The sequence below is a fragment of the Tachypleus tridentatus genome, chromosome 6 (genome assembly GCF_004210375.1).
Source record: "Tachypleus tridentatus isolate NWPU-2018 chromosome 6, ASM421037v1, whole genome shotgun sequence".
In the NCBI taxonomy this organism is placed as follows: domain Eukaryota; kingdom Metazoa; phylum Arthropoda; class Merostomata; order Xiphosura; family Limulidae; genus Tachypleus; species Tachypleus tridentatus.
Genome location: NC_134830.1, coordinates 61,334,160 through 61,351,677, shown reverse-complemented (window position 1 = coordinate 61,351,677; position 17,518 = coordinate 61,334,160). Strand labels below are relative to the sequence as shown.

The following is a 17,518-nucleotide window of genomic DNA, read 5'->3' as shown; positions in this document are numbered from 1 at the left end:
GCACTTGGCTTCTCCTTATTTTCTAAGGTTTTTGTGTCTTGGATGTGAGACACAGCTCCAACTATTTCGTGACTAGGACTGAAAGCAAATAGTTCGGTAGAATCTACTAACCCATTATTTTCAGATACTTGCCTGGACTTTGGCCTGTCATCTTCTCTTATGGGGTGTGATACTTCTGATGTACGTGCAGCACTTGTTTTTTCAGGTTCTGGCTCATTTGACGAACTTCCTTCGTGCTTTTTTGCTAGACGAAGAACGGAGGTATCTGGAACATCGTCTTGTTGGGAACTCCGTCTTGATGATATCCTGCTTTCTGTAGAACCATCTGAAGAAGATGTTCCTGATTTATAAGTGCGCTTTGATGATTCGGGAGTTTTTGTCTTTGCTGTTGACTCATATAATTTCTGCAGTTCTGATACTCTTCTGGTAAGTGGGCGTGCTGATGATTCGAGGTTGGTAGGAGTGGGAGGTGGACTTGATACAGGAGATGAGGAAGATGATGCCCCAGGAGATTCCACTGATTTTTGGGTGTTCTGTGAGAGATCGAGGCTCTTACGTTTAGCTGTAGAATCATCAGATTTTTGTAGAGCTGAAACTCTTCTGGTTAGAGGACGGTTTGAGGAATCAGTGTTTGGAGTGGGTGGCGGGCTGACCTCAGGTGTAGATGCATTTGAGGGGACAGTTGCAGCAGCTGCTGCTTTGTTTTGCTTCTTTTGTTTTTCTATTTCATCTTCACTAAGTTGACGGTTCATATGTTGTCGTGGAAAAACAGGAACAGAAGTGGGAGGTATAGGATTAGATTGTTCTTTCTCCTGCTGTTCTTTTTCCAACTGCTGCTGTTTCTGACGAACCTCGTTCTGGTGAAGTCTTTCCATGAAGTACGGAGAATCTACTAGTTTCACGACTCCACTCAAGGGACCCTTAGTGGCATCACTTGTTTTAAATAAATTCTCTTGTTTCTCAGGGGGCTCCTCAAAACGGACACTTCGCCCAATATTTACTTCTTGTTCTTGACTCTCATCAGAATGATCTCTAGTAAACCGAGACCGGTAGAAAGATGTGTCAGCATCTACGTCTCGCCAGTTTCTGTACGTTAAAGCTCCATTTTCGTCCTTTAAAAATCTACTTCTTCCTCTTTCTCTATCAGATATGTCATAATCTCTTCGCTCTCCAAAACGCTTGTAACTATTTCCCTCTCCAGCTTCTCGCCAGTTTCGGGCAAAGCCAGTGGAACTGCTTTCTCGTTCTAACTCACTGGTATGACTTCCCAACATTCTGTTAAGGTCAAGCTGTGTTCTCCCTTCTTGACGACGCTGAAATTGACTGGCTAACCGATGGTCACTCTGACTCCTCATCAGAGCATTAGATGGTGGTGCGGATACAGTAACTGAAGGTTTTGCAATTAATGAAGAAATATTTAACTCTCCTAAATCTATCAACATTCGATGCAGAACGTCGGAATCAGCTCGGGTGTGGAATCTAACGCGACGAGAAAAATCTGAAGGATCACTTTCGAAGTTTCGAATGAATTCCAAAGTTTTCAGTAATATTTCTTTGTACTGGACAAGTTCGACGTCTGTCCACTCCATATCTTCATTGACATACTTATCTACAAGTTCACAGTTACTGTTAAAATTTTCCACTTCAACATCCAGATGACTTTTCAACTGTTTCATCTGGCACGTCTCAGACTGCAAGTACTCGTCCAGCTCCAGAAGGAGTTTGTCTTCCGAATCTTTTAAATCTTTAGTACAGCGACGAACCAGTTCTTCTATTTCATCCTTAACCTTATTACAGTTTTGCTTAAGTTTTTCTGTATTGTTTTGAGTAGTCACCAAGCATTCAGATAGCCTTTGAAGACCTCTTCTGACCTGGTTGTTAATTCGACCGATTTCCCGACGAAGAATATCTGTGTGAGCCTCTCGACATTCATCGCATATTTTTTTATCACAATGAGCACATTTAACAACGTAAGCCTTTTCGCTGCATATGGTGCAGCGCTCCATCATGGATAGTGGAGGTTCTGGCTCTTCCCCAGTGACGTCTCTATGGAGCTCCAAAAACCTCACTAAAGTCACGTTTGTAGGATATGTCTGAACTCCCTGATAGGGGATTCGATGCTCCGCTCTGCACTCTGGGCATTTTATCTGCCGGCGACCATAATCTATAAGACCCTCCAAACACGGGTCTGTACAGAATGTATGTTGACATGGAAGTAGTTTGGGATTTCTATATCTGTCCAAACAGATCGCGCAAGTGAGAAGCTGTTCTAGTTGACTCCAGGCTGAAGACATGATCCTTATTCCGTACTATACGAACGCTCACGAATTTCAAGATTTCCAAAAATAATATGGATAAACAAGGTTCTTATTCACTAGACGAAAACTAAACCTTTCTTCACTACCAAGATGAAATTACTTGTCTATGACTTTCCACAGGTGTCAAAAGTTGTACAAATATACGCTGCATAAGATACGAGATCGCAGAAGTGATTCTTTATCCTCCAATTTTCTGAGGGTTGATTTCATTCTTGAACTTTCTAGAAAAAGAAAAATATTTATCAATCTTTATGAACTTGCAACACTATTTAATTTAATTAGATCTAAGTTATTCTGAATCACAGAAAGTGTTATATCAAGAACGTACAGTACACAATATCGTATTGATAACCGTTGAAATTTAAAATCAATCACAAAAACAAATTGAGAGAAGTATTTCATTAACAAGTGTTTTGCTAATAAAAATGTAAATATTATAGTGGAGTTAAAAACTGATTAGAATCCAAAGTAAGGACTAGTTTTGCTTCAGCCTGTGTATCACAGAAGTTAACATCTAAAATTAAATGGGAACTTCACAGCGGCATACATAGCGTGTGTACAAGTATAAATGAGTTCAATTCTTTGTAGGTTTATCTTATAATTCACAATTATTTAAAGAAAAAAACCTATACACACACACACATGTATATAGTGCTATTTATTACTATAACACAACTTCGTACAAAATACCACTTATATCTCTAAACAGTTAATTACCTTACAAAAGCTTCCCAGTAGCACATTGATACGCGTGTGTATTTTCTTATAGCAAAGCCACATCGGGCTATCTGCTGACTCCACCGAGAGGAATCATCGAAATGTCTGTAAACTTATTTTGATACCCAGGATGGGCAGAGCACAGATAGCCCATTCTGGAGCTTTGTGCTTAACTTCACACAAACAAAATCTTAGACAATATTAAACTTATGCAGCTTTAGTCAGGTTTATTTCACAATATCGCAAACAATAATATGTTCGTTTCATCACCAATGAACCTGTTATCAAATACTTGGTTAACTCAGAACTATGACTCATTGGTCAACGTGCTTCAAAAAAGTCCTAACCCCGAAAAATGACTCCAAATCCTAAATACTGTGTGATAGGACATCTCGACAGATTTCTAGTAAACTTAATATGGTTTGGTTTGTTTTGAATTTTTGTGCAAAGCTACTCGAGGGCTATCTGCACTGGCCGTGTCTAATTTAGCAGTGTAAGACTAGATGGAAGGCAGCTAGTCATTACCACCCACCGCCAACACTTGAGCTACTCTTTTACCAACGAATAGTGGGATTGACTGACACATTATACCGCCCCCACGGCTGAAAGAACGAGCATGTTTGGTGTGACGGAGATTTGAACCCGCGATTCTCAGATTACGTGTCGAGTGCTTTAACCTCCTGACCATGCCGGGCCAAACTTAATATAAAACAAATTAGTTCAGTATGGTATCAAATATTTGCCACAAACAGCACACTATATAAAAACAAGGATCAGCATTGCTTGGTGAGGTTTAAGTTATGAGAACAGTCAGTTTCGTTGTAACATTTAAGTCAGACAAGTCACGAAGCAACAGTTTTCCACTGCCTAATGTTTGACGCTTCACATTATCTTCACAACTAAGTACTTGTTAGTAGGTGCAGGTAACAAACATGTTAACTGTTTTAAAAATCTTTCTGCGAAAGAATACAAGTGCCACGTATATGATCTAAGTATTAAATGGCTCAACACTGACGGTTCCTGTGGTTTTCAATAAAAAATATTCACCTCTTTATAGAGGAATTACCTAATATAATTACTTTGTTTCTCGAACGCTAGGATTTTTTCGAGTAGCAATCAATGTTATTGAATGAATTTAAAGGTAATAATGAAAAAAGGAATTATGTGAAAGAAGTCAAATAATGACGACATTGGTCAAATATAGTGAAGAAATATGATATCGACTGGGTTTTTCTAAATGATAATTTCATCTAGTATAAGGACTTTTTCTGGATTAGGTTTTGGTTAAAATTGGATGTTGATTATCCTTTATTCATTATGGATCAAAGGTTAATACACCACGTTTTCTAAAGTGGCAAATTATAGAAAATTTAAAGGTCACATAATCATATAATTGAGTTTATATTTGACTTATCTATCATATTTTGGAACTAAATAAGCCAGTTTAACTAAACATGTAGTTTTATCAGGGGCACCGAATTTTTAAGCACATAAATATTACAAAAACAAAAAGAATCCATTTGACTAAATTTTAAAGCAACTATATAAATTATTAACAATTTAAAATGTTTATATATAAAAAATTAAATTGAGTAATTTGAGTTGGAAAATAAAACGTTTGGCGAGTTTAAGCCGAAAGAAATAGAATTAGGTCACGTGTTTCTGAATCTGTTACACGTGCCTGAGCGTCATGTTTCACTGCCGAGTCTGCTATTTTCTGATGTAAACGACATAACTTCAACTACACACGACACTGAATGTATTTCTGCTACAGAAGCAGTAAGTTATGCACGAAGGTCATATCACTTAATTTTTATTAAGGTTTGAGAAGAGTGTAACATTTAACTGCCAATTACTTGAAAATGAAAATTGAACATAAATCTAAACTAATATTTTTTATTGAAAATGTAAAAAAATACTCCTCAGCTCGTTCACATAATGTAAACAACCTCTATAAACGATGTTGATAATAAGGGCCTATAAAACATTATTACCTAAAGATTTCAAGTTAATGTTTTCCTGACAATAACGTTCTGGGAACAGTAGTTTTATGTGTGTTTTTTTTTTGTTGTCGTTTTTGTATATTGTAGACACAATGTGAAAGTCTAGAAAAATCCCAGCATGGCCAGGTGGTTAGGGCTTTCGACTCGTAATCTGAAAGTCGCGAGTTCGAATCTCCGTCACACCAAACATGCTTGCCATTTCAGCCGTGGGAGCGTTATAATGTTTCAGTCAATCCCACTGTTTGTTGGTAAAAGAGTAGCTAAAGAGTTGGCGCTGGATAGTGATGAATAGCTGCCTTCCTTCTGGTCTAAAACCGCTAAAGTAGGGACGGCTAACGCAGGTAGTTCTCATGTAGTTCTGCGCGAAATTAAAAAGAAAAAGGAAGAACAAAAAATATTATAGTTATTTTATAGCAATGGAGACCAAAACATAGCTGTAAGTTTAATTTGTGTGAACCACTGGTTGTAATTTACATGTAAATATAGCAACTGATAGTTTGAATACATAATCATGTTGTTGGTCAATCACTTAACCAATGTAGCAATAATAACTTATCACACAACAATAACAACTAATCACACAACCATACGAAATGCATTACGTTAAGATCAAAATTATGATAATCTATACAAAACAGTACAGAAATAAACAAGTTCTTACCACCACTCGACTGACAACTTCTCACAGAATAAAAGGTAATTAAGCAACGCATGAAACTGAAATTCTACTCTTAACTCATGAACACTAATCATTGAAGTAATAAACAAATAGAGCACCAAATCAGACAACTTGTCACCAGTATATTTACAAACTATTACACAATGACACAACTACATCAATACGGTTCAGTTTCTTGGCATCCTAAAATATTAAGAAAACTCCAAGTACATCTTTCACAACCGTTAATTGCAAAATCATGAATTTACGGTAAACAGAAAATGCTCGACTATTTCACAACGCGTTTCCCGACTTAGGTTTACTGTAAACATGTTTATTATTTCTCAAAAACTGACAACAAATAAAACACATTATTAAATTCGACAGCTTACAAATGACGACTGTCATTGTAAGTCAGCTAATCTGTCTCTCTAAACACTTTGAATTGTATACCTGGTTAGTATATAAAGTAAAACATCTTAAACATTTTGAGTAATATTCAACAACAACGCACTTACATGCTTGAAATTCATGCTGTAGTAAACCGTAAAAAAACACAAGATTCCAGTTATTTTAAAAATCGACTATGATCTAAAAAACACACTAAAATGCACTTATATAAATACAGTCTTTTTAGATAACAACATATTACTTATAATGTTTAAGAATAACGCTAATACAATTCTTTACGTAATTCTTTGCTATGTAAAAAGAAGCTAAAACAATTCAAAAGCTAACCATATTCTTACACTATAAAGTTTCTTGGAAATGACTATTTATATTTCTACCATTCCTAACACTTGCTTCTCAAAAATAACAATTTTCTAGGTTTTAATGTTCTCAACAAAAAATTTCCATTCTTTTTAAAGCTTATATGTAAGTACTTTTCTAAGCCAGCAGTGATGCTAGAGTTTATTTATATACCTCGGGCCAAAAATGGTAAGCCGGAAACGTATATCGTCTTTATCAAGATACTTGGTAATGTGATATCTCGTAAAGTTATCTCTTGTGTTAAACTCACCAGAAATTTCTCTTGAAGATTATAGTTTTATTTTCATAACAATAACTCAGCTGATGATATATATATGTAATATAAGGAATTTACTTGATATAAAATATTTTGAAATTAATTACCACTCATTCACATATAACACGCCCCAGAATGTTATCACGATCCGATGTTTACTTATAACTTTCTATCTGACAACAGGCAAAAAGAATTAATTTAAAACTGGTATTTCCAGTTTTTACTTAAACGGCTTTCTGTTTGTTTGAAGTTAAGCACAAAGCTACACAAAGGACATTTTGTGCTCTGCCCGCCACAGGCTCCGAAACTCGGTTTCTAGCGTTTTACGTTCGCAGAAAGAAAGCTATGCCACTGGGAGTTACCTAAACGGCACTTTATACGCATGTGAACTAAACAGCCAGGTCAGAGGTACCTAAGGTTTATGTATAACCCGTTCTTCATTTTCAACTACGGATCACAGAGAAAGGAACCAGTCAGCAGTACCTACCACTTATAGGGCTAATTTTAAAGGAATAACGGGATTAACAGTCACATTTTCAACGTTCAAGCAACTAAAAGTACGGGACGTGTTCAGCAGCATCACAAAAATAAACATCTTTGGCTTTCCGATCCTCAGCCTGGCACGTTAACCACAAGGCCACGTTCCGTCTGTTAAGAGTTATTGATATCACACACACACAAAAAAAACTATAACTTATAGAACTTAACATTAATACAAATTTAATTCTGAGATATTGGAAAAAAAAAAACACAACAACTTTAAAACTAATGCTCTACATCTCTGAACTAATAGAAACTAAACAATATTTACTTCTTTTTTGTTGTTGTTATGAGGAACTTGAATAAAACTTAGATGATTCTTGGTAAAACATTAAAGTTAAATATGAAAAATAGGAATTCCCCAAGTGACTGGTCCTCCTAATTAAACCTATAGCTTCCCTTTATGTTGTATATTAAGTCTTATGTCATACATATCTAATTTTAACATGATCATCCTGGTATTATAAAGTTCAGACATTTCACATTTATTACGTTCACGCTCTTGAGTTAAATATAATGCAACAGTAATACATAGGAGTCAGTTTGGCCTAATGATTAGCGCGTTACACACGTTGTCGACAGGCTGCTGGTTCGATGTTTGCCTGAGACAAACTTCGTGTCATTGAGCAAGATTACAATTGTTCCAGTCAGTATAATGGAGACCAGAGGAAGAATGCGTCACCAACATCATCCCAAAGTATCACAGGAAGGTGAAGTGTAGCCTCATGTGCGTTGAAACAGATGCGGGATTAACTTGCTCTAATTCTTTATAAATGTAGGATAATCCTTGCCATACTATATTCCGAAATTCCCTCAAAGTGATTTTGTTAAACTCTGACTGAATGTCACATCACATCGTACCGTTTTAATGTAAATCTATTTTAGTTGTTTTATTGTGTACTTGAGAAATATTAATTCTCAAGAGTACAGAATGTACCAAGAAGGAAAAACTTGATGTAACATTATGCACACCACAAAGACATTTCTGTTTACAATAGGTGTTTTAGAACTGTATTGGTACCTTAGTCATTTCAAGCAACAGAGGTCACACTTATGACTTTTAATCACTTTTAAACTTATGATTTTAATCTTCGACATTTATAACCAATCACCTGTGGCTATCGTGAGCAGGATATTAAGTCTTATGATATATCCTTCGAAACACATTTCAGGTTTTAATGTGTTTTATACAATAAAATATCTTCAAATTTTTTCGATTCGTTAAATCATATTGAGTTTTTAAGCATATCACCTGCACCTTACTTTAAAGGTTGGCTTCTTATGTGTGTCGTGAAATTATAAAACAATGACATACTTTAGTGACCACAAGTATGTTAAACAATAAGAATGATGAAAAGCTGATGGATTCATTAAGAGTTCACTTAAAATACAAGTAATTCTTACTATCTTAATTACACTTAATAATAATGACACTGGAATTATTATTATCCCAACTTAAACTGGTATCAATAAATGATAATGACAACATTGTTACCCTAACCTAGAGTTACGTAATATTAAAGCTTTGCTACCCTAACTTATACCTGTATCGATAATGATATTCACAATATTAATATTCTAAATTGAACATACATCAGCAAAATTAGTATTTAAAAAGGGAAATAGGGTTTGTTTGTTTGTTTTTTAATTTCGCGCAAAAAGCCGTCCCTAATTTAGCAGTGTAAGACCAGAGGGAAGGCAGCTAGTCATTGCCACCCACCGCTAACTCTTGGGCTACTCTTTTACCAACAAATAGTGGATTGCCCGTCACATTATAACGCCCCCACGACTGAAAGGGCGAGCATGTTTGGTGTGACAAGGATTCGAACCCATGATTATCAGATAACTAGTCCAGTGCTTTAACCTGGCCATGTCGGGCCTGTGGAATAGGGGACATCGAAAAAAGTTTATAAACAAGTTGAATAAAAATGCACATATTATATTTTCAAACCTACAACTAATGACTCTAAATAAGTAAAGGAACAAGGCTTGACATAGTGTCTACATTATTTTCTCAAGCTATATATCCTTATCAGACGCACTAACATGTTTATCTTGTCTACATTATTTTCTCAAGCTATATATCGTTATCAGACGCACTAACATGTTTATCTTGTCTACATGAAACACGGCAACAGTTATATGCAGTAGTAATAAATACTAAATACTCACTCACGATTTCAACTAATTGTAAAAAAACAGTAAAGAGAATCATCGCCGCCGTCTGACTAGGTTATCGTCCACTGTTAGAAACTTACTGAAATATAGTCGTGGAAATTCTCGAGTGACGATGAACAATAGTGACTCGAATAACGATACAAAACAGCAAAATCGGGAACCTTTCACATGGTAGTTTCTATTTTCCAATGAATATGCTACAAAATGCATGGGTTGTATTTTATAATTTATCCGCATGCTTGGAAACCACTATATTTTTGGATGGAAGAAAGACAAGCAGCACAACAAAATTAATGAAAAGAATTATTTCACTCTTTTGCAAAATTCTTGTGCCTCATAATAGAGATTTGTAGCTTGAGCAAACTGTCAGCAATATATCTCCTGTCTTGCATGTTCAATGTTCTTGCGATCCCGATTTATATATTTTAAATTTTCTTCTGTATTGGATTTCTTAATACAGGGTAATGGGAATATATATGCCTAGAATAAGATAGAATATCTTCTAAGCGCATAAAATATTTCTATAATAGAAAAGCAGTCTTTTCAAATGAAACAAATACGTCTAAAACATCGCTTTAAATAAGGCTTCTTATATTTAAAAGAAAATATATTTGAGTCAGGTGGCTTTCTGCCTGATATTTTGTGTAAAAAAGGCGTTTGACACGCGTCGAGTTACAAAGGCAGCCTTTCATAAAAACATCACGGCTATTATGTATTTATAACCATGTAAATTGACTTTCAATGACAAATAATCAACTTTGAAGTAGGTGACACACATTTGCAGCGTTTCACATACTATATTCTTCTAGGTTTTGGTAGAACATACCCAGCTGATTTTGATACAAGCTTGTCAAGCAATAATATTAATAATATGAACAAATGGAAAATTTTTTATTTTATCCACAATCGTGAAATCACTTATTTTGGGGCTCGGCATGGCCAGGTGGTTAAGGCACTAGAGTTGTAATCTGAGGGTCGCGGCTTTGAATCCCCTCACATCAAATATGCTCGCCCTTTCAGTCGTGGAAAGCGTTTTAATGTACAATCAATCCCGCTATTCGTAGTAAATGAGTAGCCCCAGGGTTGACGGTGGGTGATGATGACTAGCTGCTTTATCTCTAGTATTACACTGCTAAACTAGGGATGGCTAGCGCAGATAGCCCTCATGTAGCTCTACGCGAAATTAAAAAACAAACAATTTTTTTGTTTATTATCAATGTTTGGGTAGTTTTAACTGACGAAAAAAATTTTGACGGTGAATTTATGAATAAATCTCCTTTTTAATGTGTTTTTGTGTCAGTATTCTGCTAGTTTGAGCAAATTCCTGTGTGATCTTTATTATGAATCACTGTCATAATACTAATACTTAAAGAACTGCTACCCTAACTTCGACCCTTGTAAATAACAATAGTGACACCATTACTATCCTTACTTTGACCTTTATGGATACGGATATTGAGGGTGTTATAACGTTTCCACCTTATGAATCCTGCATATAATTGTGTATTATTCTAGTACGAAATAAATCTCCGGCTAACAGTCATATCTTAAAATAATATTTTCGTCTGTCAAGGCTAGATTTGACTGTTTATATTTAAATCTTTTGTATTTTCGAAATAACAAAAGAAACTATTTCCCAATATCTCAATAACGAAAGGCAATTTGTTAAGAAAATGCCCTAGCCAGTGAACAACAACAACAAAAGAAAAAAACATTGAGGACATATTTCTTGGTATTTTTATGTTGAAATAAATTAAGCTAAATCATGGTCAGTTCTTAAATCTTCAAGGTTTTAAAATACCTTATCATAAACTAAGAGAGTAGTTTAACATAGAGATAGTAAGGAACTGTACAAAACCCAAAGGGAACATTTCGGCGAAAAGCACCTTAAACAGTAAATATTCAGCTCAAACAACACTTTAAAACCTTTACTATTGACTGATAAGGCTGTAGACATATAAAAATGCACCAAAGAGCACACATGTTAGACTTACAAGAAAATGAAAGTCAGTTCAAAAATGTCAGTTGCTAATTATTATTATCATCCCCTTGCCAGACTAGAACAAATACACGTTGGTATATTGTACCTAAACCTTTTGTAGAATACTACATAGAGTGCTGTAAAGATTGTATGGCTATTGAGAAGTCGATCTAGCATAAACGATGTTATTAGTGTTAGCTTTTTTTCGAATTTTTGATGTTCCTTTTAAAAGCGTAAGTACAGTGTAAAACAGGAATTACCAGCCAATATTAGATGACTGTAACAATGCGTACACTTAATGCTTTGTACACTATGCGATCGATGTCTTTAAGGATCCAACCCCTACACTACGTATGAAGTGAAGGAGTAAAAAGAATAAATACACATAAATATTAAATTCTATTACGTATATTCATCGAATAACTACCTTAAAAGATACGATGACTTACATGAAGTGATGTTTTAGACGTATATGTTTTATTTGAAAAGGCAGCTTATTTTCATCTTTAAACTTTATACGCACTTTGGGGGAGGAGGTTATGTCTTAGTTTAGGCATATATTTGTCTATTGTTATACATTATGTACAGAAAGAGAACTTAGTTACACAGAAACTATAAATGTTTACTATATTCTTAAACGAATCTCCGTGACAATCTTCAGTTTAACGTTTTACATCTCGAATTAATGTGATCAAATAGTCAATAACCACAGTAAATCATCATGTACTATATAACCCAGCTACTAGCTATGTGCATTATCATTAAAATGTACAAGGTTAGCTACAGTATCAAGCAATCCCATATCCATATTTCAGCATAAAAAAGGCAACAAACAAGAAAAATATATATTTGAGAATTTAAAAACCTGAAAATAGGGATCGTAAAAAAAGTAAGGAAACAAAGCTGGAGCGTTATTTACACCAATTACAAACCTCTATTTTCGCTCCATACTGTTACGCAGAATTACATTTGGAGTTATCAAAATAAGGGTTTGTATTGAATAAATAATGTCTACAGTGTTTTTAACTTTGTTTCCTTACTTTTTTTTACGATCCCTATTTGCAGGTTTTGAAACGCTCTTTCAACAGTGAGGGCGTTATTGTGTCTTGGTAAACTCCACTATTTATTGGTAAAAGAGTATCCTGAGAGTTAGCGGTGGGTGGTAATAACCAGCTGCTTTCCCTCTAGTCTTATACAACTAAATTAGGGATGGCTAGTGCAGATAGCCCTCGTATATCTTTGCGCGAAATTCAAAACAAACAAATAATAATGTTAAACCAGACGTTTCATTTGTGACTATTTTATGAATTTACTACCGGCCCTACATCTTAAAACTATAAAACGGCAAAAGTGAACATTCTGAAATATTATAAGGTATTTTAAAACATGTCATTCGATTTAGTTTAAATATAGTCAAACGAACTGTGCTTTAGATAACCAATCTGAGAACAACTTGTTTGTAAAACCTCAATTTATCAGTATGCCTAGGATTATACATCATGATTCAGCTATTTAATTTCTAAAGGCTGTAACTGCCTTCTAAGCCTAATTGCTAACGTGTCTAGTGCAATTAAAATCTTTGCTTTTCTTGTTTACTTTCTTATTTATATTAAAAGTATCACGTAAGCCATAAAAAAATCAAACTCATTTGAATAGAGTTGTCACACACACAGACACACTGAGCTAGTAAGCATATTGTTAATACAAGGCTGAGCAAAATGCACAGAATAGCAAATAGCCCGAGCATTTCATCATTTACGTTTACTTCTTCTATAACTGGTTTTACATTGACACCTACTCACATAGATCAATCGCCTCTGAGCGCCAGTAATCTCCTAATATTCTCATTCATTTATCCCTAATTTATTATCCATACTCACCTGTGCACTACCGTCCAAATCTACTTAAACCCAACTCGCGCCCAATAAGTACAAGGAATGTACTCCTAATATTCTCATTCATTTATCCCTAATTTATTATCCATACTCACCTGTGCACTACCGTCCAAATCTACTTAAACCCAACTCGCGCCCAATAAGTACAAGGAATGTAATGAAAGCTCGAAATTAACAACAAACTCTAAAATCGAAAAGAAAACATCTATAAAGTTATTCAAGAGTAATAGCTATTTATTTTACACGTTACACATTTCACTAACCTCTTCTAGCTTGTGATCAGGAAATATATGCTACCCAACCTGACTTCCCCTCTTGAGACTTGTGACACAACTTGAATTACTCAACTAATATAAATGCTCTTTCTGGAACGCTTATCCACGTGCCACGTGCTCAACTATATCAGGACATGAAGCTAAATTTACACCTCACCTTTCAACAATAGTTACACAGAGAGGTAGCGATGACATACGAGTTGACTCACTCTCATCTATACTTGGTGGCTGAACATCATGACGTACACGTATGGTTTTTTGTTGGTGTTTTCTTTTACAAGACTATACTGTATGTTTGATTAAAACTAATGGAAATTTCACACAGCACCGAAATTAATAAACTGAAAATAACACGCATCAATCACTTTATTTTTTCCTGCTCACGTTTATACTTTAATTTCTAACAATGACTTTTATATAAGACAATAAACCAAATAAGAGAAAAATAACTCCCGCCCTCACCCTTACAAAAGTACTAAAAAATCTTATGCGTTTGTGGTTTTTCCCTCTTGACTTTCTTGTTATGTTGCCAACGTCCCACATGTCAGTAAGGGAATTATTAGGAGACTAACCACGACCCGCAAAATATTTGCGGCAGTTTTCATGTTCATTATTCCATCATTTTCACGCTGGCATTTAAATTTAAGCATTTGTAGGCATTATGTGTTAGATGGATAACTTCTGGTCTATTTGGAAAAAAAAAAAAATGCAGTCAGACAAACAAATCCACGTCGAGATAATTTTGTTTAATAAAGCTACACTCAAAGTAAATATAGTAATGGTATTTATAATAGTGTACATAATACGAAACAGTTATTAGCGTTCACTTTATGACACAGTTGTACAAATTGAAACAAAGAAACGTACAAAAAATGTAGCTAAACGATGTTTTTAGCAGCCTATAAACCAAACCGAAGCTAAAATTACTGCAACGGAAAGTAAGTGTAGGACACACATATGAATTTTAACGAATTACGCATGCGTATTTTTGACCTAAATATTTTGAGAAAACCCATGCCAGTTGTATTTAGTGTAACGTTCAATTTTTAGGAAGTTACGCGTGGGTTAAATGGTGTTTTTGTGAAATACTTTGCAAATAGAAAAAACAACAAAAAAAACAACTAAAGTTGAAATTGCAACCAGTCGTCACGTGATGACAACGACACTGTGCCATAGTGTACCATACCCATTGAATTAAAAGCTTTGACTGAACAAAATATAGGTAAGGTGATTCTGAATGGAAAAGCCAATATCCTCTTTTAACAAAGGCTTTTCTAATGATATGAGATTTGTAGAGTTTGATAGAGAACTTGACGAAAAAGTTCTAAACATGACAAACACAAGCGTTTATTTATATAGGTAATACTCCATTATACTGTTACCGTTTCAATCTGTTCTTTTTAAATTTCAGTTTGAACATGAAAATCCCCGTCGCACCAAACATGCTCGCCATTTCAGTTGTGGGGGCGTTACAATATTACGGTCAATTCCACTATTTGTAAGTAAAAGAGTAGCCCAAGAGTTGGCAGTGGGTGGTGATGACTAGCTGCCTTTCCTCTAGTATTACACTGCTAAATTAGGGACAGCTAGCACAGATAGCCCTCGAGTAGCTTTGTGCGAAATTCCAATCAAACAAACAATTTCTAAGACAATATTAATGTTAAATAACGAGTAGTAACGTTCACATGTTAAGCGTCATTTGGATGAAGCAAAAAAATGTTACGTTTTACCGTAATACTACGAACTAACAAAGAGTGAAGTATATTTTAGTTACATACGTTTCATTTATTTGTGTATTTTCTTTTAGCAAAGTCACATCGGGCTATCTGTTGTGTCCACAGAGGGGTATGGAATCCCTAATTTTAGCGTTATAAATCCCTAGATTTACTGCTGTCCCAGCGAGGGACTATACGTTTCATATCGAAGTTAAATAAAATACTGTTTGTAAGTGGAGTGAAACAATAATACTAATTAAATAGGCCATAACATAAAATTAATATTAACTTTCAGGAAAGGGAGATCTGTTGAACTGAAAATTACTTGTTGTCTGTTATTTAAAATTATTGTTCACGACAATTTGTTAGCTGGCCATAAAGTGTTGTAAACGTTCATACTTTTCAGTTATATGATCAGAGTTTCACAATCATGATACGAAATTTAGCCATCGTGAAAGTCTAACTGTTAAAAAACACACCAAAAGTACCGTATAGCTATCAACTTACATAAATATTATATATCACAAAAAAGCAACATAATTTATTAAACATCAAAGACCAAATTCTCTGGAATATGCTAGTAAATGTTCTTTCGTCAGCAGTAGGGCTAACTTGGGGAAAAGAAAGCCTACAATGAAAATAAAAATATTGTTGCTTTTCTAGGTAAACCATTCAGCTTTCTTGACAAAGTATTAGTTATTTTAACAAAACATTCCGGAGTTTTTGGTAGATTGATATTTTAATAAATTATTTTATAGTACAGTTTACATTCCAGTCGTTTTTGTAAACTCTAAAAGATAAGAACATTGTTCATGGATCTTTGAAAAAATAAACACTTTTTTAGCTGCTATTATGTGGTACGATTAAGCTAACAAAATCTACTAACCTTTCTAGTCATCTTTGGTTCTGATGCTTCAACTTAAGTATATCCGGGTGAATGCTATGCTTTGGTTAATTTTAGAACGTCCACGTTTACTGAGCTAAGAAATAAAGCTTTCCTGACGAGACACTGCTTCTAACTGAGAAAATGTCAAGTGTTTCCTTGTGTTGTTAAAGTCAATTATTCTTACTTGTGAAAACACGTACTACTGTAATTCTCCTGATCACATCATCCTTGCACTAATTGATATTTAAACCAAAGACACACCAAACCTTCATCTTTCTAACTATTGGGACTGCAACTGCATAACACAGAATTGACGTTTTGGTACGGTTTCACGGATTGGCTGATTTGGAAGTGGGCTCTAGCTGAAATCTTATGACTTCATGATGTCTCGAAAATAGATTCAGCAGCTTGTAGCTTATTTGATCACGTGACTACATCTAAAGTACTCTCTTTGAACACGTATCCATGTTTTTATGGTTAATTTAGTCACACGACAAGTATTGCACAACGAAAATTTTCCCAATGGCATGTCGTCAGACTCTAAACTTATACATTTTCTTCATCCGTACACCTTAACAAAATGTTTACATAACAGGAAAACACCGATATTTATCGAACAAAGCTTAAATACATTTCTTACTTGCCGAACTGTCACATTTCTCGTTACTATCCTTTGTTCATCTTGAATCTTAAGACTTGCGCAAAATTGAAACAATAGAGTTAGACACATTTCAACTGTAATAAACAAACTATCACATGTTGTTATTGTTACTGTGCCCACAGATCTTAATTAATATTGTTCACAAGGTATAAAGATATTTATGTATGTTAAACAAGAACTAATTGTTGCAGAACAATTAGTTTAAAACCCATTTCGGAATTTCAATCAACCCACCATCTTTTAGGGTCACGTTCAGATGATATTAACAAGTTAGCTTTTTGCGATTATTCGTAAGTATCTCAAAATCAGAAATGAGATGTAGGACCTTCTGTAATTCTTGTTGTTATTAACTTCAAATCTTATAATACTAAAAAAGAAAATCAGCATAAAGTCCTTTTACAACAAAAATCAAGACAAAAAATATTTGAGAAAAAATCATTCTTATCGTTGTTTCATTTTGAACATAGTGAAACTGAACAACCGAGTCCAAACGGCATTGATTGGTATTGCAATAGTTAAATATTACTTTTGTACTTAATTGAATAACAAATCAAATAAAATTTAAGTGTTTATAGAAGTTTAACTTTTTTATTAAATGATACAAAACGAGTTTATCATACAGAAAAGCTGAAAAATAATATGTGATCAATATATCAGGTCATTC

General features: G+C 34.5%; 1 protein-coding gene across 5 annotated transcripts in view; it reads right to left on the bottom strand.

The window, feature by feature from the left end:
- LOC143252657 (uncharacterized) overlaps positions 1–16,576 on the bottom strand; it is a 29,315-nt gene extending 12,739 nt beyond the window's left edge. Inside the window, exons 1-2 of one of the 5 annotated variants that reach the window (XM_076505135.1) lie at positions 16,194–16,576; positions 133–2,539 (exon numbers count right to left, since the gene is read on the bottom strand). In XM_076505135.1, coding sequence (XP_076361250.1) covers positions 133–2,294 — 2,162 coding nt within the window. In that variant the 5' untranslated portion in view covers positions 2,295–2,539; positions 16,194–16,576. Of the gene's footprint in view, positions 1–132; positions 2,540–5,699; positions 5,815–13,302; positions 13,326–13,412; positions 13,553–13,580; positions 13,715–16,193 lie in introns of those variants that run through there. The other 4 variants (XM_076505137.1, XM_076505140.1, XM_076505139.1 and 1 more) reach the window with 4 other exon arrangements.
- Between the last annotated feature and the right edge of the window lie 942 nt (positions 16,577–17,518).